Source organism: Bombyx mandarina, chromosome 23, assembly GCF_030267445.1.
Source record: "Bombyx mandarina strain Sakado chromosome 23, ASM3026744v2".
Taxonomy (NCBI): Eukaryota; Metazoa; Arthropoda; class Insecta; order Lepidoptera; family Bombycidae; genus Bombyx; species Bombyx mandarina.
Genome location: NC_143229.1, coordinates 17,012,096 through 17,039,298, shown reverse-complemented (window position 1 = coordinate 17,039,298; position 27,203 = coordinate 17,012,096). Strand labels below are relative to the sequence as shown.

The 27,203-nt window shown below is 41.7% G+C and overlaps 1 protein-coding gene across 4 annotated transcripts in view; it reads right to left on the bottom strand.

Annotated features, from left to right (window-relative positions):
• The window catches only part of hoe1 (OCA2 melanosomal transmembrane protein hoepel1), a 68,024-nt gene that overhangs the window by 17,157 nt on the left and 23,664 nt on the right, over positions 1–27,203 (bottom strand). For 3 of the 4 annotated variants that reach the window (XM_089737793.1, XM_089737792.1, XM_089737794.1), the window contains exon 2: positions 6,364–6,618. In XM_089737793.1, coding sequence (XP_089593919.1) covers positions 6,364–6,562 — 199 coding nt within the window. In that variant the 5' untranslated portion in view covers positions 6,563–6,618. The remainder of the gene's footprint in view (positions 1–6,363; positions 6,619–27,203) is intronic. The other variant, XM_089737791.1, reaches the window with a different exon arrangement.

Sequence of the window (27,203 nt, the reverse complement as noted above, 5' to 3'; positions counted from 1 at the left end):
GAAATATTTATGGCTTCATATTGATTCTGGTTATTTGTTTGGCCTTCACCGTCTAAAAATGAAAGTTTTTCTTTCCGTAGCCGAGGCCTATAAGCTTCGATTATTTTCCCTACCTAGTAGACAGCAAGAGCAGAGCTTTGCTGAATCTACCACCAGGTGGAAATCGCGACCAACTGAGATGATCTGGCGAAAAACTCAGTGCGCTGTGTCTATGGGTTTAAGTAGTTGCTTGTCGAATCTTTCCAGATCAGCGAGGGCAATGACTTCTGTTTGGAATACCTAAAAGCACCGAGAGTGGATTGGTAGGTTTGGAAATGACGTGCTTAGGGCGACGGCGGCTGTGTGTTACCTGGTCGTTAGGTATGAGTTTAGATGCTGCCGTGCTGTCTCCAGATACCGTTAAGGTTTTATTTCCCAGGTTTCTCAGTTTGTACCACTCTTCAGACCTTTATGTGTATTCGCTTCGCGGTTCATAGGGAGAGCGATATGTGCAACGCGTCACCGCTAACGTGACACCGATTAATCGGAGTCCGAAAGCACTGCCAACGGTAATTGGAGCAATTTTCCATCGATAGATAAGATTGAATTTAATAGTACCTAAGAAGAAACACCGGTATCTAGATGTATGAAAAGTATACCTTCCAGAAGCAATACGGCAGTGTCAGCTACCTTAAGCGTAGCCACATAAAACTACACCACCAAATAAAACCTTTTTTCTGAAATTTCAAAGCCTCAATTTTTTTATATTTCATTCTAATAAACTGAATACGGCCTACGGAGGAACAAAAACGTAATCACTCAACGTTGGGCAAGCCGAGACTTCGTTCACGAGTCTAAGCAATAAATATTAAGTGTCTCGACAAAAAAAAAACTCCGGAATAGCAAAGCGAATTTACAATTAAACTTTATCCTGTATAGGTAGGTAGGTCAAGATATTATCTTATTGCATCGTCATCGTTTATAAAACTATTGTAGCATCTTCGATCCTTGATCCTTGTGCGAATTTTCGAGTTAATCGAACCGGTTTGAAGTTGGTTAAGTTGATGTTCAAAGATTCCTTTACATCCAAACACACCGGCCTGATAAAAACGTTTTTTGCATGATTTTTTTATGAGCGCCAACCATAGTCTGTGTCCTCGTCATCGGTGATTCAAATCAGCGTCCATTACATGATTATAGCGCGGAGGCATTTGACATGGACAAAAAAACAAACTATAATATAAATAATGTCATTATTAAGGTAATCAAAATGTGTTTTACGTTGTTTGAAATTATAATGAGAACATATTTATTTAAAGGGGAAAAAAAGGATTTTCGCATAATGACCATATTACAAAACAAAAATCCTTAGATAACTGAGTCATAAAAAAAACCATCTTATACATTATATTACATCACTAGCGGCCCGCTCCGGCTCCGCTCGGTTCTTTAACAAAAATTTGTACGATATTTGAGGTTGTTTTAGTTTTAAAAATAAAAGAACACTTATTGCGGCATGACTATAATAGCTAGACATATGCTGTCGCGGCACTTTTTGTAAATAATAATGTGTTCTACAAAGTCGTAGTACATTATTTTATTCTATCATCAATAGTTTTCGCAGGTCACGCGATGTAAATAATATTTTAGGTAATTTTTTTACACCTTGGTTTACATTATTGGAGTTTTAGTAAGGATCCTTATTTTTTTTCAAAAAAGAGTGTAGCCTATGTCACTCGGGAATAGTGTAGCTTCCAAACAGTGAAAGAATTTTTCAAATCGGTTCAGTAGTTTCGAAGCCTATTCAATACAAACAATCAAACAAATCTTTCCTCTTTATAATATTATTAGTATTAGTATATTAGTATTAGTATTAGTATATTAGTATTAGTATATTAGTATTAGTATATTAGTATTAGTATATTAGTATTAGTATTAGTATACTTAGTCTGACCATAAATACTGCTACAATTAAAAATAAACAAAATATTATATTTGAATTTGGAATCTGTCATTTTTATATGATTGCTCATTGAGTTTTCTCATTTTGGCGCCAATACATTCTATAATATTTTGCGATATTAAAATGGAGTGGGGTGATAAAGAAAACCGAATCGCTGTGATTGCATTACACAAAGTAGGTATGAAGCCAAATGCAATTTTTAAAACTCTCCATACGCTTGGTATTCGTAAAATGTTTGTGTATCGGGCTATTAATAGGTGCAATGAAACCTCCTCTGTTTGTGACAGAAAAAGATCTGTCCGTCCACGTAGTGTTCGTACGAAAAAGGTGGTCAAAGCAGTAAGGGAAAGAATTCGAAGAAATCCCGTCCGAAAGCAAAAGATTTTATCTCGGGAGATGAAGATAGCACCTAGAACCATGTCGCGTATTTTAAAAGATGACTTAGGACTTGCAGCCTATAAGAGAAGTACCGGTCATTTCTTAACTGATAATTTAAAAGAGAATAGAGTGGTAAAATCGAAACAACTACTGAAGCGGTACGCAAAGGGAGATCATCTCTACCCGATGATATGTAGGCGAAGTAAAATGTCCCTTAGAAATAAGGTGACACTCTACAAAACTTGCATACGCCCCGTCATGACCTATGCAAGTGTAGTGTTCGCTCACGCGGCCCGCATACACTTAAAATCATTCCAAATCATTCAATCCCGTTTTTGCAGGATAGCCGTCGGAGCCCCGTGGTTCGTCAGGAATGTCGACCTCCATGACGACCTGGACTTAGAGTCCATCAGTAAGTATCTGCAGTCGGCGTCCATGCGCCACTTCGATAAAGCGGCACGACACGAGAACCCTCTCATCGTGGCCGCCGGTAACTACATTCCCGATCCTGCGGACAGAATGGAAAGCAGTCGACGTCGCCCAAAACACGTCATCTCGGATCCTCCTGATCCACTAACGGTGCTTTTAGGTACTTCAAGCACCGGTCACCGTTCTCGTCGAACCCGTCGCTTGCGACGAAGGGCTCGACGAGTAAATTAACTCTCAGACACAGCCCACTGAGTTTCTCGCCGGATCTTCTCAGTGGGTCGCGTTTCCGATCCGGTGGTAGATTCTGCGAAGCACGGCTCGTTAGGGTTACGCTGACATAGCCGCTAGGGCTATCAGCTTAGGTAGGAAAAAAAAAAAAGAAAAAGTAGATCATAGAAAAATTTTGTTTACGGATGAGAAATTTTTTACAATTGAGCAACATTTTAACAAACAAAATGACCGTATTTATGCTCAAGGCTCTAAGGAAGCTTCCCAATTAGTCGACAGAGTGCAACGTGGGCACTCCGACTTCAGTGATAGTTTGGTGGGGTATTAGCTATGAAGGAGTGACTGAGCCATACTTTTGTGAAAAAGATATCAAAACATCGGCACAAGTGTATCAAGATACCATTCTTGAGAGAGTAGTGAAGCCCCTTAACAACAACATGTTCAATAATCAAGAATGGTCCTTCCAGCAAGACTCGGCGCCAGGTCATAAAGCTCGGTCTACGCTGTCTTGGTTGGAAACGAACGTTTCGGACTTCATCAGAGCTGAAGACTGGCCGTCGTCTAGTCCCGATCTTAATCCGCTGGATTATGATTTATGGTCAGTTTTAGAGAGTACGGCTTGGTCTAAACGCCATGATAATTTGGAGTCCCTAAAACAATCCGTACGATTGGCAGTGAAAATTTTTCCCATGGAAAGAGTGCGTGCTTCTACTGATAACTGGCCTCAACGTTTAAAGGACTGTATTTCAGCCAATGAAGACCACTTCGAATAAGCTTTTTATACTTTAAATTGTTTTATATTTATGTATTAAACTAACACACTGTAAAAGTAATAAATGTTATTTGCCATAGATTTTTTTTTGTTTTCCTTTGTAACAGTATTTATGGCAAGACTAGGTGGATAAATTATATTCTAATCTTGTTTCAAGGCTTCAAGATATCGCCTTTTTTTTATTGCTTAATATTATAAACGAAATAAAAACGTAAATGTTTGTTTGAACGGCTTCGTATTGTGTGAATTATCTGGATTAACATGACTCGTGAAGTTATTCATTTGAACTATGGCTTGATTTTCCCTAATCAAATCACGGTCGCTCCATACAAGCCATGTTACACACAGACATACGCACAGACGGCCGATGTACCTAACCTGTGAAGGAATAGCGTCGTGTAACAAAAATCAAACCCGCAAAATTATAATTTGCGTAATTGCTGGTGGTAGGAGGCATTGTGATTCCGCACAGGTAGGTACCACGGCCCTGCCTATTTCTGCCGTGAAGCAGTAATGCGTTCCGGTTTGAAGAGCGGGGCAGCCGTTGTATTGTAAAAACCTTAAAACTCATGTCTCAAGGTAGGTGGCAGCATTTACTTTGTAGTTGTCTATGGGTCCCGGTAGCCACTTTACTAGAAGTGGGCCGTGAACTCGTCCACCCACCTAAGGAATAAAAAATTATAATAACAAAGAAATAAAAATGTTTAAGCCATACGATCTATATTTACCGTTTAGTACTAAACTCGAGGTAAGTCATTTTTATAATTATCATTTTAATCATTAAAATACCGTCACCAAATTGTATTTACTAGAGATCCCGCAGTAGTCGAAATTCGACTATAATTAATTGAAATTGTAAGTTTGTACACCATTATGATTGTATTTTATACTTCTATAATCACAAATTTCGCCAAGGCTACGCTATAAAAAAATATTAACAAAGACAAACAATATTTAATCTATTCTCAATTTGACAACAGACGTCAAGAACAAAAGTTTGACAGTAAATAGTATGCATGCGTGTGTGCGTCAAATACATGGTAGGTAGTGTGTATAACGTTTTATTTATTGATTTAATGTATCTTTTATGCATTATTTTAAAAAAATATTAGCATTGTGCACTTCTTCTCTATATTCTCTATAAGTGTGGAAAATTTCATACTCCTCCGTCCGCGCAATTTTCGTAAAAAGGGATACAAAGTTTTTGCCTCACGTATTTTATGAGGGAAACGAAATAAAAGCCTGTAACAAAATAATAATTTGATCCAAAAAAACGGGAATATTTTTTGGAAAACTTATTCGGTGTAAGTGTACAAAATATAATATTGTTACGCGCTGGGTTTCAGGATAAATAAATGTTCCACCATAGTAAAACTTAAAATTATTTACACTAATGAAATACGTACTCAACAAATTGTTCACGATTGGCTTCCACGGTGAAGAAATAACATCGTGTAATAAAAAAAAAACTAAAAAACAAAAGTAATCACTGGTGGTAGGACCTCGTGGGAGTCCACACGGGTAGGTACCACCACCCCGCCTATTTCCGCCGTGAAGCAGCAACGCGTTTCGGTTCGAAGGGTGGGGTAGCCGTCGTAACTTTACTGAGACCTTAGAACTTGTATCTCGAGGTGGGTGGCGCATTTACGTTGTAGATGTCTATGGGCTGCAGTAATCACTTAACACCAGGTGGGCTGTGAGCTCGTCCATCCATCTAAGCAATAAAATAATAATAATAATATTATAAAGCTGAAGAGTTTGTTTGAACGCGCTAATCTCAGGAACTACTGGTTCGATTTGAAAAATTCTTTCAGTGTTAGATAGCCCATTTATTTAGGATGGCTATAGGCTATATAACATCACGCTAAGATAAGAGCACCAATAAAGAATGTTTCAAAATCGAGATTTAAACAGCTCCTTAGCATTCTATAATTCAAAAATATTTTCTTTCTACGTAAATGAAGAGGCGGGTAAAATTTAGCGTTATGCCAAAGTAACTATTCCACGCGGACGCGGAGTCGCGGGCAAAAGCTAGTAAATAATTAAATAATTTTATTAAAGTGAAAACGTTATGTGGAATTCAAGAATCGGTTTCGTGGAATTTACAATGACAATTACTATGTACAAGATTTTTTATTATAGCACTTCTTTTTTTTTTTCAATGAGTTAATTGATTATTAATTTGTTCATTCGTACAGTTAATTGAATTATTTTTTCGAAATCTAGTTATGTATATAATGGAATTTCTTATGAACATATCTATGATGCTTTGATTTGATAAAGTTAAAGACAAATGTATGGACTAGAGAGGCTAGACGTAGGTCGGATCTGTGTCTGTTTGTGTACAACAAATCGTAGCTAGATCGATTTATCGCCCCCGAAATCCGCTGTGTACTAAATTTTATGAAAATCGTTGGAGCCATTTCCGTTCCGTTTTTAGGCAGCGGCTTGGCTCTGCCCCTGGCATTACTGAAGTCCATGGGCGACGGTAACCACTCAGCATCAGGCGGGCTGTATGCTCGTCTGCCTACAAGGGCAATAAAAAAAAAGATTCAGATTATATATATTTATATACAAGAATTGCTCGTTTAAAGATATAAGATAAAAAACATACCATATTCACTTTCATAGTAGCGCCGGAACGCAGCCAGCGCTGGGTCATATTTCACTTCTTCTGGTAATCCCAACCATAGCTGCACAGCTCCAGCGGTCAGGTCGCCGGAGGAAACCAGAGAGTACTGACTCTTACTGATCTCCGAACTTCCATTCCTGGAAGCACTCCAGTCTTTGACATTCCGCAAGATTTTGTCCATTCTGTTTTCACAATTATTCTTATCGTTTTACGAAACTAGAATTCTTTTTTGACAGGCTTGAGAGAAATGAAGTTAATTGAAATCTTTGAAGTTTACGATAAAGTTTTCGGCTCTGTGTTTTTCAGTCATAGACTACGTACGGATCTATGGTGTTTTGCGTGAACTATTGTGGCCCGGATCTCGTCTATAAATATTGGTTTTCAATTCAAGCCAGTCGAAGCTAAGCTTTTTGATTCGTTGACGATATTTCGATTAACAGTACGGTCTAATCTTGCGTTTACTTAAGATTTGAGAATCTAAACACTGACACGATTAATTAGTGTTTGAAGCATCGTAATATTGTAGAAGCGATAGTGGTGTTTGTGAATGACAAAATGACATGTTGCAATTCGTTTTGTTTGTTAATCGATTTTTTAAGTTAAACTTCTTTAGATGCGTTGTGAGTAAAATTTAACTCGCGACAGATTCATTAAAATTAAGGAAGAGAGAGAGCGAGGAAATAGTTTTTTTTTCCTACCTAAGGTAATGTGCTTGAGAGACCATTTTAGCGTAGCCTTAACAAGTAGGTAGTAGGTAGCTCACGGGGCTCAAACCTGACGACGTTGCTAACACTAACCCTAGCAAGAGCAGTGTTTCGCAGAATCTACCACCAGATCGGAATCGCGACCCACTGAGAAGATCCGCCGAGAAACTCAGTGGGTTGTGCCTGTGAGTTAATTTACTCGGCGAGCCCTTCGTCGCAAGCGACGGGTTCGACGAGAACGATGACCGGTGTTTGTGGTACTTAAAAGCGCCGTTAATGGATTGGGAGGATCAGTATTGACGTGTTATGGGCGACGTCGACTGTTTACCATTCGGTCCGCAGGATCAAGAATGGAGAAAATAGACAGAGCGTCTCACCAACCACTCGACCATAGAAAGAGACGTTTCTCTTATATACAGTATTCCCTATGACGAGAGAAATCTGATTTAAGGATGAAAAATGAAGAAAACCACAATACTACACACCGCAAAAGAAGTTTCACTTCTTTCACGTGCACCAAATTGCAAATTGTTAATAAATAAAAATAAATCGCTATGTTGTAATAGGGCCTTAACTGATTAAAAATAACTGTGCCAGTCGCCTGTAACCGCGAGGCGTGTAGCGATACTGGAGAAAGTAATGTCGTAATAGATTGTTCGGAAAGTAATTTCGTTTTTTCCCTACAGAGGATTTCATTATATTTTTTTGCACCCAACTTCACATTTAAGCCGTATAATTTTTATATGCTTTAAGAGCCCATATAGCAAGGCTTGTGTTTGGAAAATCCCAATTAATTATAATTATAAGCAGTAGTTTTTGGTTGGTGCCCTTTTAAATATGGAGAGCGTTAGGCAGCATTTTCGACATATTTTACTGTTTTACTACAGAAAGGGTAAAAATGATGTTCAAGCCGGAAAGAAATTGACCAATGTGCACGGAGAAGGTGTGCTGACAGTACGCCAGTGCCAGAACTGGTTCGCTAAATTTCGATTTTTTTTTTTTTTTTTTTTTTTTATTGCTTAGCTGTGTGGACGAGCTCACAGCCCACCTGATGTTAAGTGGTTACTGGAGCCCATAGACATCTACAACGTAAATGCGCCACACACCTTGAGATATAGTTCTAAGGTCTCAGTATAGTCACAACGGCTGCCCCACCCTTCAAACCGAAACGCATTACTGCTTCACGGCAGAAATAGGCGGGGCGGTGGTACCTACCCGTGCGGACTCACAAGAGGTCCTACCACCAGTAATTACGCAAATTATAATTTTGCGGGTTTCATTTTTATTACACGATGTTATTCCTTCACCGTGGAAGTCAATCGTGAACATTTGTTGAGTACGATCCGGCAATTTTGATGTTGAAGATGCACCACGCTCGGGAAGGCCGGTTGAAGCTGATAAAGGCGTTAGTCGTTGCGAACCGGCGAATAACAACACGTGAGATCGGATTGAGGTTAAATTTATCAAATTGAACAATTTATAACCATTTGAAAGGCCCGGGATAAGCTCGATTTATGAGCTCATTTCCAAAAAAAAAATCTTTCCTAACAACCCAATACGTGATACTAGTGTCAATGTGTCAAAAGTCTATGAATGCGGCGTGAAATTGTGCCAAATAATCTCACGTGGCACACCGCTGACAGATATTTTATGTCGTCTAACGGAACGTCTGAATAGAATAGGGATATCGACTTTTACAAATACCGTTAATTAAGGCCATTGAAAACGCCATATTGACCGCAGTGTGCCCGGAGAAATATAACTCACCTGAAAATTTTGATACGAACCGATAAGTCGAAGGAAAGAGGCCAGAGGGGCCTAATTTTTTTTTTGTTATTGCTTAGATGGGTGGACGAACTCACAGCCCACCTGGTGTTAAGTGGTTACTGGAGCCCATAGACATCTACAGCGTAAATGCGCCACCCACCTTGAGATATAAAGTTCTAAGGTCTCAAGTATAGTTACAACGGCTGCCCCACCCTTCAAACCGAAACGCATTACTGCTTCACGGCAGAAATAAGCGGGGTGGTGATACCTACCCGCGCGGACTCACAAGAGGTCCTACCACCAGTAATTACGCAAATTATAATTTTGCGGGTTTGATTTTTATTACACGATGTTATTCCTTCACCGTGAAAGTCAATCGTGAACATTTCTTAAGTACATATTTAATTAGAAAAATTGGTACCCGCCTGCGAGATTCGAACACCGGTGTATCGCTCAACACGAATGCACCGGCCATCTTATCCTTTAGGCCACGACGACTTCTGAATTCCTATTCCTAATTCCATGTGCTTGGTCCTATCAAATTAAGACGGCATTGGAAAAGGTCAGGACCCTCAGTACTGAAGAACACGAACCAAGAACGAGGAGGTAGCATAGGTAGCCGCGAAAATTCAAAGCAATGTGTTAACTATTTCGCAACGACTTCAAATATTAGGTTTTTAATTTGAGCAGTATAAATTTTCAAACCAATAAGTACAATGAAACAGTCGAATCCGATGTTTCTATATATTGAAGGAAGTAATTAAATTAAATATTTAGGAGATTATCTAAAAAAGTATCATAGAATGTGAAGTGGGTCGGATCTGAGTCTGCTTGTGTACGAGAAAAGCTCAGGATCAGTACAGAGCTGCAGAGGACTGTGTCTATAGTAGTGTTGTATAGGACTAGAGGCTAGACGTAGGTCGGATATGTGTCTGTTTGTGTACGAGAAGAGCTCGGGATCAGTACAGAGCTGCAGAGGACTGTGTCTATAGTAGTGTAGTATAGAACTAGAAGCTAGATGTAGGTCGGATCTGTGTCTGTTTGTGTACGAGAAGTACAGAGCTGCAGAGGAATTTGTTCATAGCAGTTTTTTTTTTCTACCTATGCTGATAGCCTTGAGAGGCTATTTCAGCTTCGCCCCAACAGGGGCTCAAACCAGAGTGTTGCTAACACTGGCCCTAACAAGAGCAGTGCTTCGTAGAATCTACCACCGGATCAGAAGCGCGACCCACTGAGAATATCCGGCGAGAAACTCAGTCGGCTCATAGTAGTATAGGACTAGTACTTGACAATAACTTTAGCACGTGTCTGTGAAGAATATAATAAGATTTTATGGCGTTATGTAAATAGCACAATTACCGAGCTCAATTTAAACGCGATTCAGGTCGTTATCGTTATATTGTATAAGAATGCTATTCAATGGTCGACTGTTAATATGACACACATCCGCTGTTTACAAACACGTACTTGTGTTAGATAAGGAACGTGTGGGCCACACATGCGAATGTTTACGACAAGGAAATCGTTTTATCGGGTAGTCATCGCGATGAAGGTGACTGACAAGATTATGATCATAATTGTCCACAAGAAATACGTCAGAGGCAGCAGTTTGAGACGAATCGCCTAGTAACAGTACATTATCTCACAACTCAAGGTAGATGGCGGCATTTACGTTGTAGATGTCTATGGGTTTCGGTAACCGCTTAACGTCAGGCGGGCCGGGAGCTCATCTACCTACCTGAGCCATAAAAAAACAAATCACCATAAGGCTCGGTGCATAAGTAAGCGCTTCTGACTGTTGTGGCGTGGGTTGCACGTTCGATTCCCACACCGAGAAAATATTCACGTCATGAACAGATTTGTTTGCTCTCTGTCTGGGTGTTTGTTATCTAATAGCTTGGGGAAAAAGTTTCTTTGCACTTTTAAGAAAATTCACAAAAAAAAAATTATTGCTTTGGTGGGTGGACTAGCTCACAGCCTACCTGGTGTTAAGTGGTTACTGGAGCCCATAGACATCTACAACATACATGCGCCACCCACCTTGAGATATAAGTTCTAAGATCTCAGTATATGCTGCCCCAACCTTCAAACGGAAACGCATTACTGCTTCACGGCAGAAATAGGCAGGGTGGTGGTTCCTACCCGCACGGACTCACAAGAGGTCCAACCACCAGTAATATAGTTTATTTTCATTTAACTAAAGTATGTAGGTATCATTTTGTTCGATAACTTTTTGCCGTCTTGTAGGTAGGGACATGATCCCATTGCTATTGAAATTTTGGGGCTTCTGATCAAAATACCGTGACAATTGGTTTTGGCAGTCCTCTCGTGATGTTAACCTGACACTGCCTAAAGAATTCTGAAGAGACTGAAACAGGTGGAAGTCTGAAGGTGCCAGGTCAGGACTATACGGCGGATGCATTAACACCTCCCAGCCAAGCTCTCTTAATTTTTGATGAGTGGCTAAAGATGTGTGAGGTCTAATGTTATGATGATGAAAAACTACACCCCTTCTGTTGATTAATTCCGGCCGCTTTCTCACAACTTCTTGCTTTAATCTCATCAGTTGTTCGTAGTAGGGCTCAGAATCGATGGTCCTGCCTGGTGGTAATAGCTCATAATGAATAATGCCCTTCCAATCCCACCACACACACAGCATCACCTTGTTGCGAGTTCACCCGGGTTTCACTACAGTCTGTGAAGCCTTTGACCACGACCTTTTTCGCACGTTCTTGTCGTACGTGATCCACTTTTCATCACCGGTTATCAGTTTCTTCAAAAATGGTTCGGTTTCATTACGTCGTCAAAGAATCACAAATGAGTACACGATTCATTATGTTTCTTTCGGTGAGCTCGTGAGGTACCCAAATATCGAGATTTTTTGTGTACCCAGTTTCTTTCAAATACGCCAAAACTGTTTTGTGGTCAATTCCCAGTTCTTCAGCTACGTCGTAACTACTGATATGCCGATCTTGCTCCACTTTTTTCAAAAATAGCATCCATTTTATCCGTAATAGGTCAACCAGAGCGACGTGCATCGACGACTTTGACATCAAATTTTCCGGATTGAAAACGCTTAAACCAAATTTGTGCTACTCTCACAGACACTGCACTAGGTCCATAAACATCGCAAATTTTTTTCACGGCTTGCATTACAGATTTACCTTTTTGTAGAAAAATTATAAATAAGTCGAATTTCTTTATTAGATTTACTCATCTTAACAGTACGAAAAATAAATAAATATCATACATTTTTCTAATATGAATTTGGAATTATCTTGTCTAAAATTTAAACTTTTAATGATACCAAAACCAGCCAGATACAAAATAGATAGTATAACCAAAGAGATTTTATTACAAGTTCATGTATATTATAATGCGAAAAGACTTTTTCCAATCTATTATGAATCCGATAGCATTATTTTTGAGATTATTAAAAGATTTAATCACCCACGAAAACTTTGGCAGTGTGTTTTATTTACTAATTATGTGTGATAATTAAGGTTTTCTTTCTGTTTATTTATTTTTTATTAATGTGGGCTGTAACGAAACTGGCTACTCATCCTCAATACCAAGCAAGTTAAATTTGCTTACTTTTAGCGTTTACAAAAAATATTCCATATCGTCGAAGTATTTTGTCACGATTACTGTCGTACTCACACGTAATAGACAAACAATACGCTACATTAGCTATTTATAGACGCATCACATTTATCTGGCAAAATCCATAGAATACGTTTTGGTTTTTTTTTCTGTTATTCAAAATATAAGTATATAGTTGCCTGCTTGCTTTTTTCTGTCTCAGATGTTGATGTTGTCTTGATTCAAATTTAATTAAGTATTATTAATTAGTATGGGATGTAAATTTTGAGACTTTAAAGACCGCATTCCCTTTCTTGCTTATCTTGGGGGTATCACGTCATCCTGAGTTTCTAGCTTGTCAAAGTACAGAAATTCTTATTTTTACTCATTGTCAGAGGTTAAACAAATGGTGCATACAATAAATATACTGTCAAGAAATATATGTATGTATGATATAATATAAAATTTAATTTACTCAAATAAATCTCACATTAATGCATAATATTAATTGCAATCGAGAAAAACAGAGAGAACACGTGAGAAGCTTGATATTTGGGTACCTCACGAGCTCACTGAAAGAAACCTAGTGAACCGTGTACTCATTTGTGATTCTTTATTACGACGTAATGAAACCGAACCATTTTTGAAGAAGCTGATAACTAGTGATGAAAAGTGGCTCACGTACAACAAGAACGTGCGAAAAAGGTCGTAGTCAAAGGCTGGTCAGGCTTCACAGACTGGCGAAACCCGGGTTAAATTGCAACAAGGTGATGCTGAGTGTGTGGTGGGATTGGAAGGGCATTATTCATTATGAGCTGTTACCACCAGGCAGGACTATTGATTATAAAATCTACTGCGAGCAACTGATGAGATTAAAGCAAGAAGTTGAGAGAAAGCGGCTGGAATTAATCAACAGAAGGGGTGTGGTTTTTCATCATGATAACGCTAGACCTCACACATCTTTAGCTACTCAGCAAAAATTAAGAGAGCTTGGCTGGGAGTTGTTAAAGCATCCGTCGTATAGTCTGACCTTGCACCTTCAGATTTCCACCTGTTTCGGTCTCTTCAGAATTATTTAGGCAGTGTCAGGTTAACATCACGAAAGGACAGCCAAAACCAATTATCGCGGTGTTTTGATCACGCATTTTCGCATTTTTGGAAACGCATTTTCTGCGTCACGGCAGAAATAGACAGGGTTGCGAGACCTACCCGTGCAAGGCTTCACAATATGCCCTAGCGCCAGTTTTTTACATTGCATAACTAATTTCCTTGTCAATTAATTAAGAAAAACAGAGAAATGACAAACTACAAGGCCTTCTGTTAGTTATGATTTCTTTTATACATGAAGACAAGAGTAATTAGAGAATAAGGAATATTAAGGCCCAGAATGCCAAATATTTTAACGACAATACTGACTGTAACTCCACTGTAGAAATCTCCATCGACCACCCAACCAACAAGGCGAAGAACAACTGAATCAACATCAAACGTTAGCGCATTATTTTAGACAAGAAAATCAATACTAATGATGTCGGCAGCCACGCAAAAGGCTTGTAAAAAGTTATCGTGAATAAAATTATAATCCTAACGACTGATGCGTGACATTCAACACGTAATAAGGGCTTGGTAATGAAAGTTCAAGGTAATTAATTTAATGTAGAGCAAACAAAAAATACGCCGTCGTCCTGTGTAGGTATATCTGTTGTAGTATGGTTAGAAGCTTGAGGGGTTTGTGAATGAGACTTCGGTCCCACGGCCCAAGGTGGCGGTATTCGCGATATTATTATTGGGTCTGGTAATCACTTAACTCAAAGCGCCACTAGTTTGATTGTGAACAGTAGAACCTACATCTGATGATACTAAGCTATAAGATATATATATTTTATACGGCCCAGAGCAAACTGTGCGCGACATTGTCATGGAATGCCCACTAACGAGATTCGCAGGCCAAGTGGAAGATCTCAAAAATGTAAGAAAAGAAGCTAACTATCGATTATTTCACAAACTGTAAATTTAAATTATGACCACGTAGTGTAAACGAATGCCATACGATCAATAAATAAATCATTAAAGGGCTTCTTTGTAGTTTCATCTTCAAACCTGGTTACCATCTTACCTCTTCTTTACTGGTGGTAGGACCTCTTGTGAGTCCGCCCGGGTGGGTACTACCACTCTGCCTATTTCTGCCGTGAAGCAGTGATGCGTTTCGGTTTGAAGGGTGGGGCAGTCGTTGTAACTATACTTGAGATATTAGAACTTATATCTCAAGGTGGGTGGCGCATTTACGCTGTGAATGTTTATGGGCTCCATTATCCACTTAACACTAGGTGGGCTGTGAGCTCGTCCACCCATCAAAGCAATAAAAAAAAAACTAACCATATTATTGTGCTTTCATTAAGAGTATATGCAATTACCAAGTTTTTTGTAGATGTATTGTTTTTTTCTTAAAGCTCCGGCATATAGACCTCAAGTAGTTACCGGAGCCCATAGACATCGACAACTTAACTTTCGGCCCCCTACCTTCAGACATGAGTGCTGAGTCGCAGTTTTACAGCACAACGGTTGCTCCGCCCTTCAGATTGAAACTCATTACTGCTTCACGGCAGAAATAGACAGGGTGTTGGCACCTACCTACCCGCGCGCACGCATAAGCCATCTTACCAATATACCTACATTATATACAACAACATGCATTCAAAGTTGTTCGTTCATCAGTTCAGTTAAATAGCGATGTTGATTTTATGTTGTTGATAATAAACACACAAACACACAACAGTGCAATACAAGATTTGAAGTGAGAGCCATGCCTAATTGCGAATCGTGCTTCACGTTATCGATTGACTGCAGTTAATTTTTTTTATACGTAAACTATTGTTTGAGGAGTTTATTGTCACTCAAAACGTCCGTTGAGACGGATGGACCTTGAGGCAGTCAACAACGTACGATGTCATTGGCCAAACAAGGCCAGTGACATAAGAGTGAGCACTTGAAAAGTGATGTAATATCCTGCTTCAAAAGCTAAAGACTGAATCTATGCACAGACTCTTGTGTAACTGACTTTCTCGTCGGATATTGTCAGTGGGTCGCAATTCCGATCCAGTAGTAGATTTAGCGAAGCACTATCCTGGCTAAGGCTAGTGTTAGCCCTAAGGGGGTATTTCAAATACTCCCCGAATTGGTAGATGAGGTCACGGGGCTCAACCTGAGATAAGTTGCTAACACTGGCCTTGGCTCTTGCTAGGACCAGCAACGGGCTTCGCTGAGTCTGAATATGAATCGCGACCGACTGAGAAGATCCGGCGAAATCCGGAAAAAAACTCAATGGGGGTATAGTGATGGTTACAGTACATACTTTTTTTTTATTGCTTAGATGGGTGGACGAGCTCACAGCCCACCTGCTGTTAAGTGGTTACTGGAGCCCATATACATCTACGACGTAAATGCGCCACCCACCTTGAGATATAAGTTCTAAGGTCTCGAGTATAGTTACAACGGCTGCCCCACCCTTCAAGCCGAAACGCATTACTGCTTCACGGCAGAAATAGGCAGGGGGGTGGTACCTACCCGCGCGGACTCACAAGAGGTCCTACCACCAGTGAAGTATTTACCATAAGGTATTATTTTATTATTGTTCTATCGACTTTACATGTGGGTTTTAAAAAATACTCTGGTAAAGCTGGTAGCGTGTGGCTGTGGTGAGCTTTGGTCTGCGAGACTCTTGAAACGGAACTAATGTTTCTGGTGACTTCTGTATGTGAAGTTTACCCAGCCTGTTGTCATTAGTGTCATTTGTCTAATTTATTGACGTAGAATTTAATCCATAACTGAATTGAAGTCTGCTTGTTTTTATAGAACAGTGAAATCTATGTTCGCCTCTAGCTTATCATTGACTTTCTTGATACTCGTTGCTTATAGTTTAGTATATCCTACTTTGGTATAATATTTTGGTACTTACGTATTAACGCCACCGCAGCAACAATTAAAAATAATGAACTAATAAAAAGCAACCTTGTTTTTTATCTATAGTCGCCTTGTTGTTTGTAAACGCAAGAAGAGATCTTTAGTGTCCTGATTGTCTTGTTATTTGCTGCTTTCTGGCCCAATTTTTAGTAGTACAAGAATGAATTTTTGCTGCGTTGGCGTTAATACGTACCATTATTTTAATCGATTTTCGCTAATTGTAGTTCTAACGTAAACTATTTTTTTACGAATAATCTCGAATTTATTAACTGAACTCAGGACAATTGCTTCTTAATATAAGATCGCTTCAATCACCTCCGCTTTAGTACAAATGCTTATCAAAGTATTATAGAGTTTAAAGCATAATTAACGAATTGATAACGACTTATGAATGAATATTTAAATAACAAAAACACGTTTCCACATTTAATTTATCCGTATACCAACAAACATTTGTTTGTTTGTCTGTGATGCTTAGGAGTTATAAGACGCTACGTAAAAGCTCTGTAATTTAGAGAAACACAGCCGAGTCCTGGCGAAACCAGTCGACTATCCAACAATAATACTTCTCGAACGTAATTCAATTCTTAATCAAACGACGTCGATGAAAATGACACAAAAATAAAAACGTGTATATATGTAGTCGAAGAACCAACACGCTAATCTGTTATATCACTTTCACGTCGCATTACACATTCGCCACGTGTTCGTAACTTTTTTTTTTTTTCTACCTATGCTGATAGCCTTGAGAGGCTATTTCAGCGTAACCGTGGCTAGTAGGTGAGCTCACGGGGCTCAAACCTGACGACGATGCTAACACGAACCCTAGCAAGAGCCGTGCTTCGAATTCTGATCGGAAACGCGACACACTGAGAAGATCCGGCGAGAAACTCAGTGAGCTGTGTCTGAGAGTTTGTTCGTACCATAAACAACATTTTACTATCAAACGTGATTCATATTACGAATACTTTTATTCGTTAAAACTGAAACTTTGCATGTTAGTTAGTACTTATACTTATATATGTCATAATTGTCGATGCCCCGATAAACTGTGAGCGAATTCACCGTAGAGAAGTATTTTTCGCCGCCTATTCGATGGTGTCCTAAGAGGCTATTTCAGCTACGCCCGGACGGGTAGGTGAGCTCCTGGGCTCAACCTGAGAGATTTGCTAACACTAGCCCTAGCGAGAGCAGTGCTTCACTGAATCTACCATCGGATCGGAATCGCAGCCCTTTGAGAAGATCCGGCGAGATACTCAGTGGGAAAAACCATGTTTTGCAAACTTTTAGCGAAATTGGCGGCGGAAAGTTCACATAAATCTCAATAGAAGCTTTTGGCAAGTACTCAGTGGTTTCCAACTTGGCTATTATCCGGCTTCAATGGCGCTTTGAGGTTGGCTATGGCTGAGTCAGCTGTATTTTGGGAAAAAATGTATGAAAATATAGACCCAGACGGATTAGGACACGATTCTGAGAAAGTGATTTTAACAACACCGTAATTAATAACCAAGAGTGGTCTTTTTGGCGAGATCCAGCGCTTGATCATGAAGCTCGACAGAAGTGTGACTGAAAAGGTGTCTTCATCAGAGCTGGAGGCAAGCCATCTTCTGTTCTAAGCCAGTTTGTTTATGCTTTATGGTCTCCATTAGTGAGCATAGTCAAATCCGCTTTGCTGGCCGAACTTCGAATTAACTTTGGCCCGATCGTTACCAAGCCTCGCGGGAGCACAGGTTGGGCCAATCTAAAGATTTAATGCAAATTCCATCGAGATCGGTCCAGCCGTTTCGGAGTGTATAGAGGACAAATACACATCTTATCTTCACTTCCCGATCGCTACCAAGCTTTGCGGGAGCACAGGCTGGGCCAATCTGATTGATGACTTAATGCAAATTTCATCAAAATCGGTCAAGCCGTCTCGGAGTGTATAGAGGACAAATACATATCTTATCACTTTTTTCTAAATTTTAGAGGGTATGTTCATATGTGATGATCCCGGGACATTACCTTCCCATATAAAGGCCCCGGAATCAAGTCGAACCAACTGATTGACCATCAAACAAGACATCTTAGTGGACACAGAAGAAAAATTATATCGAAGTTTTAAATCGAATGAAGGCGACAAAAATGCGGTTCGGTTATCAACAGAATTCGTTCAAATTAGAGAAACCGTTTATAATAAACATTCTTATCTCTTATTAACACGGTCGCATTTAAATATGTTTTAATTATAGTATCTCAATATTATCTTCGACCGAGCGGATTATGTGGGTGTATTTCGCTACATAAATGCAGTTTTTTTTTAGTAGTTACTCAGGGGAACTCATTGTTTACTGGCATTGTTGATTGGTAACTGGAGTTATCAGGAAAATCGCGTATCCTCTCGACAGCGTAAGTGCAACTAATCCATAGCCGCAACGCACTGAATGTCTCGCTGGATTTTCTCAGTGGGTCGCGATTCCAATCCGGTGGTAGATTCAGCGAAGCACTGCTCTTGCTAGGGCCAGTGTTAGTAACACTCCCGGTTTGAGCCCCGTGAGCTCACCTACACGCCAACTAGGCGACGAGATAAGAGTATACCCTAACGAAGCATTGAAGCATTTATTATCCTGCATTTAAATTGTACAATTGAGTCTATTTTCCTTATACATATTTATTTATATGCAAACGAGTTTTTATTTTTGAACTCACAAATAAATGATTCATAGTAACAGAATAGAAATAATTTTATAAAATTCTGTGTAATTCGGATTGCGGTTTAGCGGTCAAATTTAAAAATGTTATTTGTCAACATCATTGTATGTTGTCTATATATAAATAATAGGTTGGGGAAAAAGTCTATTCGTATTATAGTATAACAATGTATGAACTTGTAGTAAAATCTCTTTGGCTATACTATTTGTATCTAGCTTGTTTTGGTATCATTAAAAGTTTAAAGGACAATGCCCATTTTCTATGGGCGTTTGGGCCCCTAAAAAAAGTTGTCGGGTGATGATGACTTAATTTGATAGACAAAGAAATATCGTTTCATATTCAGAAAACGATTTTTATATTCTCACCCAGGTTTAAGAGAAATCTGTTTTTTTCTGCAGCTAAAATTAAGTTGTTAATAATTGTTTTCTTCGAAATCAATAATCGCTCTCATCATTATTTACAGTATTAAATAAGTTAATTGTGGTTAATGTTGCTAGAAATAGGCCCTTACGTACATTTTATTATTATTATATCCTCATAATAATAATAAAATGAAATGAAATCCGGAAGCCGGCAACGATATTGTTGTTGTTGTTTTTAAATTCGCCAACAAGCAGGCAAAGAGCGTAGCCTATACAGCCTAGTCTGTCATAGTTATATTTTTTATATGTTTTTTATGTTAATAAAAATCCGGTGTATTTATTTTTATTGCTTTTTGGGAGTTTTGACGTCAACTTGATGAATAGCACATTGAGTGAGCGTGAACTTCCACAGACCTTTTATCTTGAAAAAAAAACCAGTCACTGCTATGTTAGCCACAGTTTTATTCCAATGTCTCAATAATCGTGAACAACGATTATTGACATTTAATACACAAAACAACACCCAATTTGTATATTATACATCACAATAAGCTATTAAAAAAACATTAAAATAAAACTTCAAGTGACGCTTCACTCCGGTTGCTGCCAAAACTCTCTGATCATAATATATATATATATATTTTTTTTTTTTTTTTTTTTTTCCCTTCCTATGCTGATAGCCTTGAGAGGCTATTTCAGCTTCACCCTAACGTGTGCAGGTGAGCTCACGGGGCTCAAACCGGAGAGTTGCTAACACTGACCCTAGCAAGAGCAGTGCTTCGCAGAATCTACCACCGGATCGGAAACGCGACCCACTGAGAAGATCCGGCGAGAAACTCAGTGGGCTGTGTCTAGGGGTTAATTCGCTCGTCGAGCCCTTCGTCGCAAGCGACGGGTTCGACGAGGACGGTGACCGGTGCTTGTGGTGCCTAAAAGCACCGTTAATGGATCGGGAAGATCCGTAATGACGTGCTTTGGGCGACGTCGACTGTTTACCATTCGATCTACAGGATCGGGTATGTAGTTTCCAGCGGCCACGACAAGAGGGTTCTCATGTCGTGCCGCCTTCTCGAAATGGCGCAATGATGCCGACTGTAGATACTTACTGACAGAGTCGAGCTCCAGGTCATCGTGTAGATCCACGTTCCTCAGGAACCATGGTGCTCCGACGGCTATCCTGCAGAATCGGGATTGAATAACCTGAAGGGGCTTCAAGTTGGTGCGGGCTGCGTGAGCGAACACTACGCTTGCATACGTCTTAACGGGGCGTATGCAAGTTTTGTAGAGAGTTACCTTATTACGGAGGGACAGTTTGCTTCGCTTGCAAAGCATAGGGTAGAGACGTCCTAATATGAAGGCGGCACGGTCGCGTACCGTTTTAATATGGGGACGGAATGTCATCCCTCTGTCGAGGGTGACGCCTAGGTATTTGACCTGCGAGGCCCACGGTATGGGCTGGCCAAAGAGAGTAACGGGGCTAACGGCGGAGGTGTTTGCGCGCCTATTAGGGAGTGGGATGCTCGAAGTGGTATTCGGAGGGCGACCCCTTTTGAAGAGCACCGCTGTGCTTTTCGTGGGGTTGATGTCGATGCGCCACTTCCGGAGCCACTGTCCCATGGTGGCTACTGCGATCTGGAGTTGCCGATGTAGCAACGACATCTTCCTACACGAGAAGTAGATAGCCGTGTCATCGGCGAAGAGCGCTAGATGGGTCTCCGGAGACCGGGGTATATCATTGATATACAAACTAAATAATAACGGGGAGAGCGCGGAGCCTTGCGGGACTCCGGCAGTCAGATGACGGGGGCGAGAGCGAGTTCCCTCTACTCGATATCGAAACAAACGGTTCGACAAGAAGTCTCGTATGATGAGCACGAGTCTGTCTGGCACTCCCATGTTGTACAGTTTGTAGATCAAACCGTTGTGCCAGACTTTGTCGAACGCCTTCGCGATATCGAAGAAGAGGGCGCCGGTCGGGATTTGTTTACGCCTATTTAGCCCTATTAAGATGTGCTCCGTGAGGCGGTGCACTTGTTGTACGCACGAGTGCTTAGCGCGGAATCCAAACTGCTCGTCTATTAGAATTTTATTCGCGGTAACGAAGTCCCAGAGGCGTTTCCGAAGGAGCCGTTCGTAAATTTTGCCTATCGTCGGGAGGAGACTAATCGGACGGTAACTAGCGGTTTCGTTTTTCGGTTTGCCCGGCTTATGTATACCGATAACGTCCGCTTCTTTCCACACCGCGGGAAAGATGCAGTGCGTCATAGCGGCATTTAAAATGGTAGCCAACATTGCTATCAGTTGGACTGGTAAGAGTTTAAGCGCGCGGTTACGGATGCCGTCGGAGCCGGGTGCCTTCTTAGGTTGGAGGTTGTGGATCGCTTCTCTAACTTCGTCAGTGGTAATGGGGGGTAACGCGTCCGAGGGCGGTAGGGAAGCTCTGCGCTCGACCTCCCTGTCGACTAACTCGGTGTGTTCGGGGTCCGCGTATTGAGTGCTGGTGGTGCACTGCTCTTGCAGTGCATCGGCCAGCAGCTCAGCCTTGTCATCGTCATCGAAAGCCGGTGGTTGGCCTGAAGGGCGTACGAGGGGAGGCATAGTAGCGGTAGTTTCGGATTTGAGAGTCCTAGCTAGTCGCCAGTATGCTTGGTGGGAGGGCGCGAGTTGTTCTAAATAACTATGCCAATTTTCGTTACGGGCGTCGCTTAGGCGGGAGTGGACTTCGCGTTGTAGACGACGCATCCGAATCCGGTTTGAATGCGTGGGAAGACGATCGTAGGCCCGGATTGCCGCGTTCCTAACTCTTAAGAGATTCCTAAGTTCGGGGGAAAGTCTAATGCGGTGGAAGCTATCCTCCACATCGACTTCTTTAGAAGATCTAATGATCGCGGAAGAGATGTGATCGGTAATGATGTTTATGGATTCGACGGTGTCCTCGGGGGATAGATTCGAATCCGGGCCGTAAGGGAGGATTGGCGGAGCGGCTTCGGCTAAGCACGTGCCCAGCTTATTCCAATCCACCATGGTCCTCGTAACAGTAACTGGGTTGTGGGGGCGACCGAGCTGCATAACGACAGGTCGGTGGTCTGAGTCGAGCTCTGACAGTGCTTCGATGGAATGCAAGCGCAGAGTTACGTTCCTAAGCAATGCCAGGTCTATAGTGCTCGGACGGAGCGCGATGTTATACGGATAACATGTTGGAGTTGGGGGGCCGACTACTTCGAAGGTGAGGTCGTCTATAAACGCGTCGAGACGCCTACCGTTGACGTTAGTACGATGGCAGTTCCACCTAGTGTGGTGGCAATTTAAATCGCCTGCCAGGATGACAGACTCTCCCATGCCGAACAGTGACTCGATGTCACTGCTCAGGAGGGGCTTGTCCGGGGGGAGATAAACGGATGCGATGACGATCGGCTGGTGTCCCGTCAGCGAGATACGGCACACTGACGCCTCGATATGTGAGAGCGAGGGAGTATCGAGAGGGACAACGTGCAGGGCCCGCCTATAGTAAATGGCAGTCCCGCCTTTGGAGGCGGTGAGTCTGTCATTCCTAACCATGACGTAATTCGCGACTTTCGGGTCACGACGCGAGGGCTTCAGGCAGGTCTCCTGCACTAACAGAATATCTATTAGGTTGTCGCGGAGGAATTCGTATATTTGATCGCGTTGCCGCACGAGTCCGTTAGCATTGTAGAATGCCAACTTAAGGGAATAAAGTTTTTCTCTACCGTTTCGCGCCATTGATAACCGGTAAAGATTTAAAGCGTACGGGATACGGACTCATAGACGTCCATGTGATCGAAAGCGGCCGCAAGCCGCTGTTCGGGAGTTACCGACCTACGGATAGCATCTGCGAACGATCGCAGACGGTCAAAGTTTACCGCGGTGACGAAGTCGCGCACGAGCGCGAAGTCGTTGACGGCAGAGGGTTGCGGGGGGCGGTACGCGGGCGCGGGGCGAGGTGCGAGCAGGGGCTGAGGCGCGGGACGTGTCGCAGGCGGGGGCTGGGGTACGTTTTGTGTTCCCTCCTTCGTATACGGCAGCGGTTTTTTCCACGCCGAGACGGTGGGAACCGCAGCCGGTACGAAGGCTGGTTTCGGCACTGAAGGCGCCGAAGTCTTTGAGTCGACGGTTCGGGGGGCTGGGTGGTTCGGGCGTTTACGCGGAGCCCTAGGACATCCGCGGTAGTTTGCCGGGTGCCCTTGCTTAAGGCATAGGACACAGCTTGGGGGTTCCGTCGCGGTTTCCCTAACACGCGAACATTCTGTGGTTGCGTGATCGCCGAGGCATTTCACGCAGCGGGGGCGCGCGTGGCAATTACGCGCTGAGTGGCCATAGAGCTGGCACCTGTGGCACTGCCCGGGAGTACCACGTTTATGGGGGGCTTCGATGGTGACCCCGGAGAGGCCGCATATCGTTTTGAGACATGAGATTCTTTTCTTTGCCTCCGGGGTTGATTCTAGCGCGACGAGAATCATATTGTACGGCTGTCTGCCGCGTCCGCTGTGCATCCGGTGCACACTAACTATTGGGAGGGACTGACCGATCAGATCCTCCTTTACGTAGTCTATGTCGAGTTCCTTGGGGACTCCGCGTATCACTACGCGGAGTTCGCGGTCCTCCTGAAGAGCATAGGTGTGATAACCTATGTTCTCCTTTCGGAGGTAAGCAGAGAGGGCCCTATGGTCGCCCGGCGTTGCGACCTTAATCTGAATCCCATGCGCGACGTTACGCGCATGGGTATAATTAATTTTGTTGGCCTGAAGGGCCTGGGATACGCGATTCCACGCTGACTTCTCCTGGAGTATCAGCGGGGGCGGGACAACTGTTTTAGGCGCGGGCGCGGTTTTTGGGCGCGGCGGTGGGGTTACGCGGCGGGCGGAGTCCGACTCCGGCGTCACGACTACCTGTGGTCGGGAGGCGGTCGCGGACTTGGTTTGCTTCGTCACGGAGCTCCGGGACTCCACGACGCGAGTACGCTTTTTACCGCGCGTTACAGTTTGGAACCCATCCGAGGTTCCGGGTTGAGGGCTAGTCGCGGACTCGAAGTCCATCTCCGATTCGGTATCGGAGCCTGAACTAGACGCTATTGAGGTCGCGACGGACGAAACTGACGTGATTGACGCGGGCGCGGGGGTAGCGGGGGCGGGGGCGTTAGACGCTACGGCGGCGGCGTGCGTACGTGCGCTTGAACACGGACCGGCGGCGGGGCACGCGAGGCATGCCTGCGAGGCATGTTTGGTGACGGCGGCGAGAGATGCGGGGGGAGAATATTTACCAAATGAAGCCCTATAGGCTTCGAATTCGGGCGCGATTGACGGATATTTTTCCCGAATGAAGTCGATGAAAAGTTTTTCCTCCATCTTTACGTGATTTTCGCCCGGGGGGGGCGGCCCCGGGACTTAAACACGTGCTCGCCTTGCGGCGAGGCCCCTGCGTCGGTAACACTAAATTGGCCGAAGCGATTCTAGGAATTTTAGAAATTTTAGTGAATAGAATAAATAGAATAGAATTAGAGTGAATAGAACCACTGCACAGTTCCCGGGCGGCAATGCCTTGCAATTAGGCGCAGGTACAAATTCCGAGAAACACTTGGGCCACAGATGTGCCACGAACAATGATCTATTATTACCGGTAGTCACTTCCGACAAAACAATGAGCACGTCCACGCGCGTCGGTTGCTCAAATCGGAATGATAATATATATAAGAATAGAGTAATGGTAGGCCATTGAGATTTTTACTAATGGAATCATTAATATCTAAAAATATTAAATAATTCATGGTTTTAAGTAATAATTATTATTACAATACATAAATATTGAATTGAACAACAATAAACTAAAATGTCTGTGAATTATAACCATTAGCAATTTTTTTAATGTGTTGTTCAAGTCACAGACAACTCTTTCGTTTGTCAGCATATAGGTTTACTATAAGGCTGTATGGGCTAATTTTCCCTTTGTCTATTGGCGAATTTAAAAACTATGGCACTCAGTTTTGGGATGTTATCAAATAAGTAATTTATTTTTTTGTAAAACAATGAATGAACAATGAAAAGAAATGTTGATACATAAACTAAACAACATGAAAAAATAAGGCATAGTTTTTCAAGTACAAATAGTTTTGTCATGAAGTTGGCCCACTTTTGGGCATTGTCCTTTAAACAAGATAATTCCAAATTCAATTTAGGAAAATGTGGGACTTTTATTTACTTTTCGTACTGTAAAGATGAGTGAATCTAATGAAGAAATTCGATACATTTTAAAATTTTTCTACAAAAAGGTAAAACTGTAATGCAAGCCGTGAAAAAAATTTGCGATGTTTATGGACCTAGTGCAGTGTCTGTGAGAGTAGCACAAATTTGGTTTAAGCGTTTTCAATCCGGAAATTTTGATGTCAAAGATGCACATCGCTCTGATCGCCCTATTACGAATAAAATGGATGCCATTTTTGAAAAAGTGGAGCAAAAATCGGCTTATCAGTAGTTACGACGTAGCTGAAGAGCTGGGAATTGACCACAAAACAGTTTTAGCGCATTTGAAAAAAACTGGGTACACAAAAAAGCTCGATATTTGGGTGCCTCACGAGCTCATTGAAAGAAACCTAATGAACCGTGTAGTCATTTGTGATTCTTTATTACGACGCAATGAAATCGAACCATTTTTGAAGAAGCTGATAACCGGTGATTAAAAGTGGATCACGTACGACAAGAACGTGCGAAAAAGGTCGTGGTCAAAGGCTGGTCAGGCTCCACAGACTGTGGCAAAGCCCGGGTTAACTCGCCACAAGGTGATGCTGTGTGTGTGGTGGTATTGGAAGGGCATTTTTCATTATGAGCTGTTATCACCACGCAGGACTATTGATTATAAAATCTACTGCGAACAACTGATGAGATTAAAGCAAGAAGTTGTGAAAAAGCGGCCGGAATTAATCAACAGAATGGGTGTAGTTTTTTATCATGATAACGCTAGACCTCACACATCTTTAGCCACTTAGCAAAAATTAAGAGCGCTTGGCTGGGAGGTGTTAATGCATCCGTCGTATAGTCTTGACCTTGCACCTTCAGATTTCCACCTGTTTCAGTCTCTTCGGAATTCTTTAGGCGGTGTCAGATTAAAATCACGAGAGGACTGCCAAAACCAATTGTCGCGGTATTTTGATCAGAAGCTCCAAAATTTCTATAGCAATGGGATCATGTCCCTACCCACAAGATGGCAAAAAGTTATCGAACAAAATGGTACCGACATACTGTATTTAAATGTGAATAAACTATATTAAAAAATGTAGTGAATTTTCTTAAAAATGCGAAGAAACTTTTTCCACAACCTATTATTTTGAAACGTTAAAACCAAAGTTAGTTATGTAGTTTAAATATTTTTTTAAACGTATTTATTACCTGTAATAAGCACGGGAATAGGACGAATGAATTTCTGTTTCACAAGTTCCACAGAGATAGTTTATTTTTTTAGAAAAAAAAAACCACGTCTCAATACGTGCACGCGGGGATTCCCCGTGTTCTATTTTTTGTCATTTTCCGATTGGTTAAGGACTCTCATTGATTGCACCCTAACGTGCTTCCAGCCATAATTTGAAATGCGATTTGCACTTGTTCTACTTGAAATAAAGTTGAGAATTGCGTGTCAAATTTTATTTCGATTCGGTACATTAAATTATATTAAAAGTGTATTATTTATTTTTATTTTATTAACAATAAAATGCAACTCAAATGATAATCAGTATGCGAATCGGACGTAC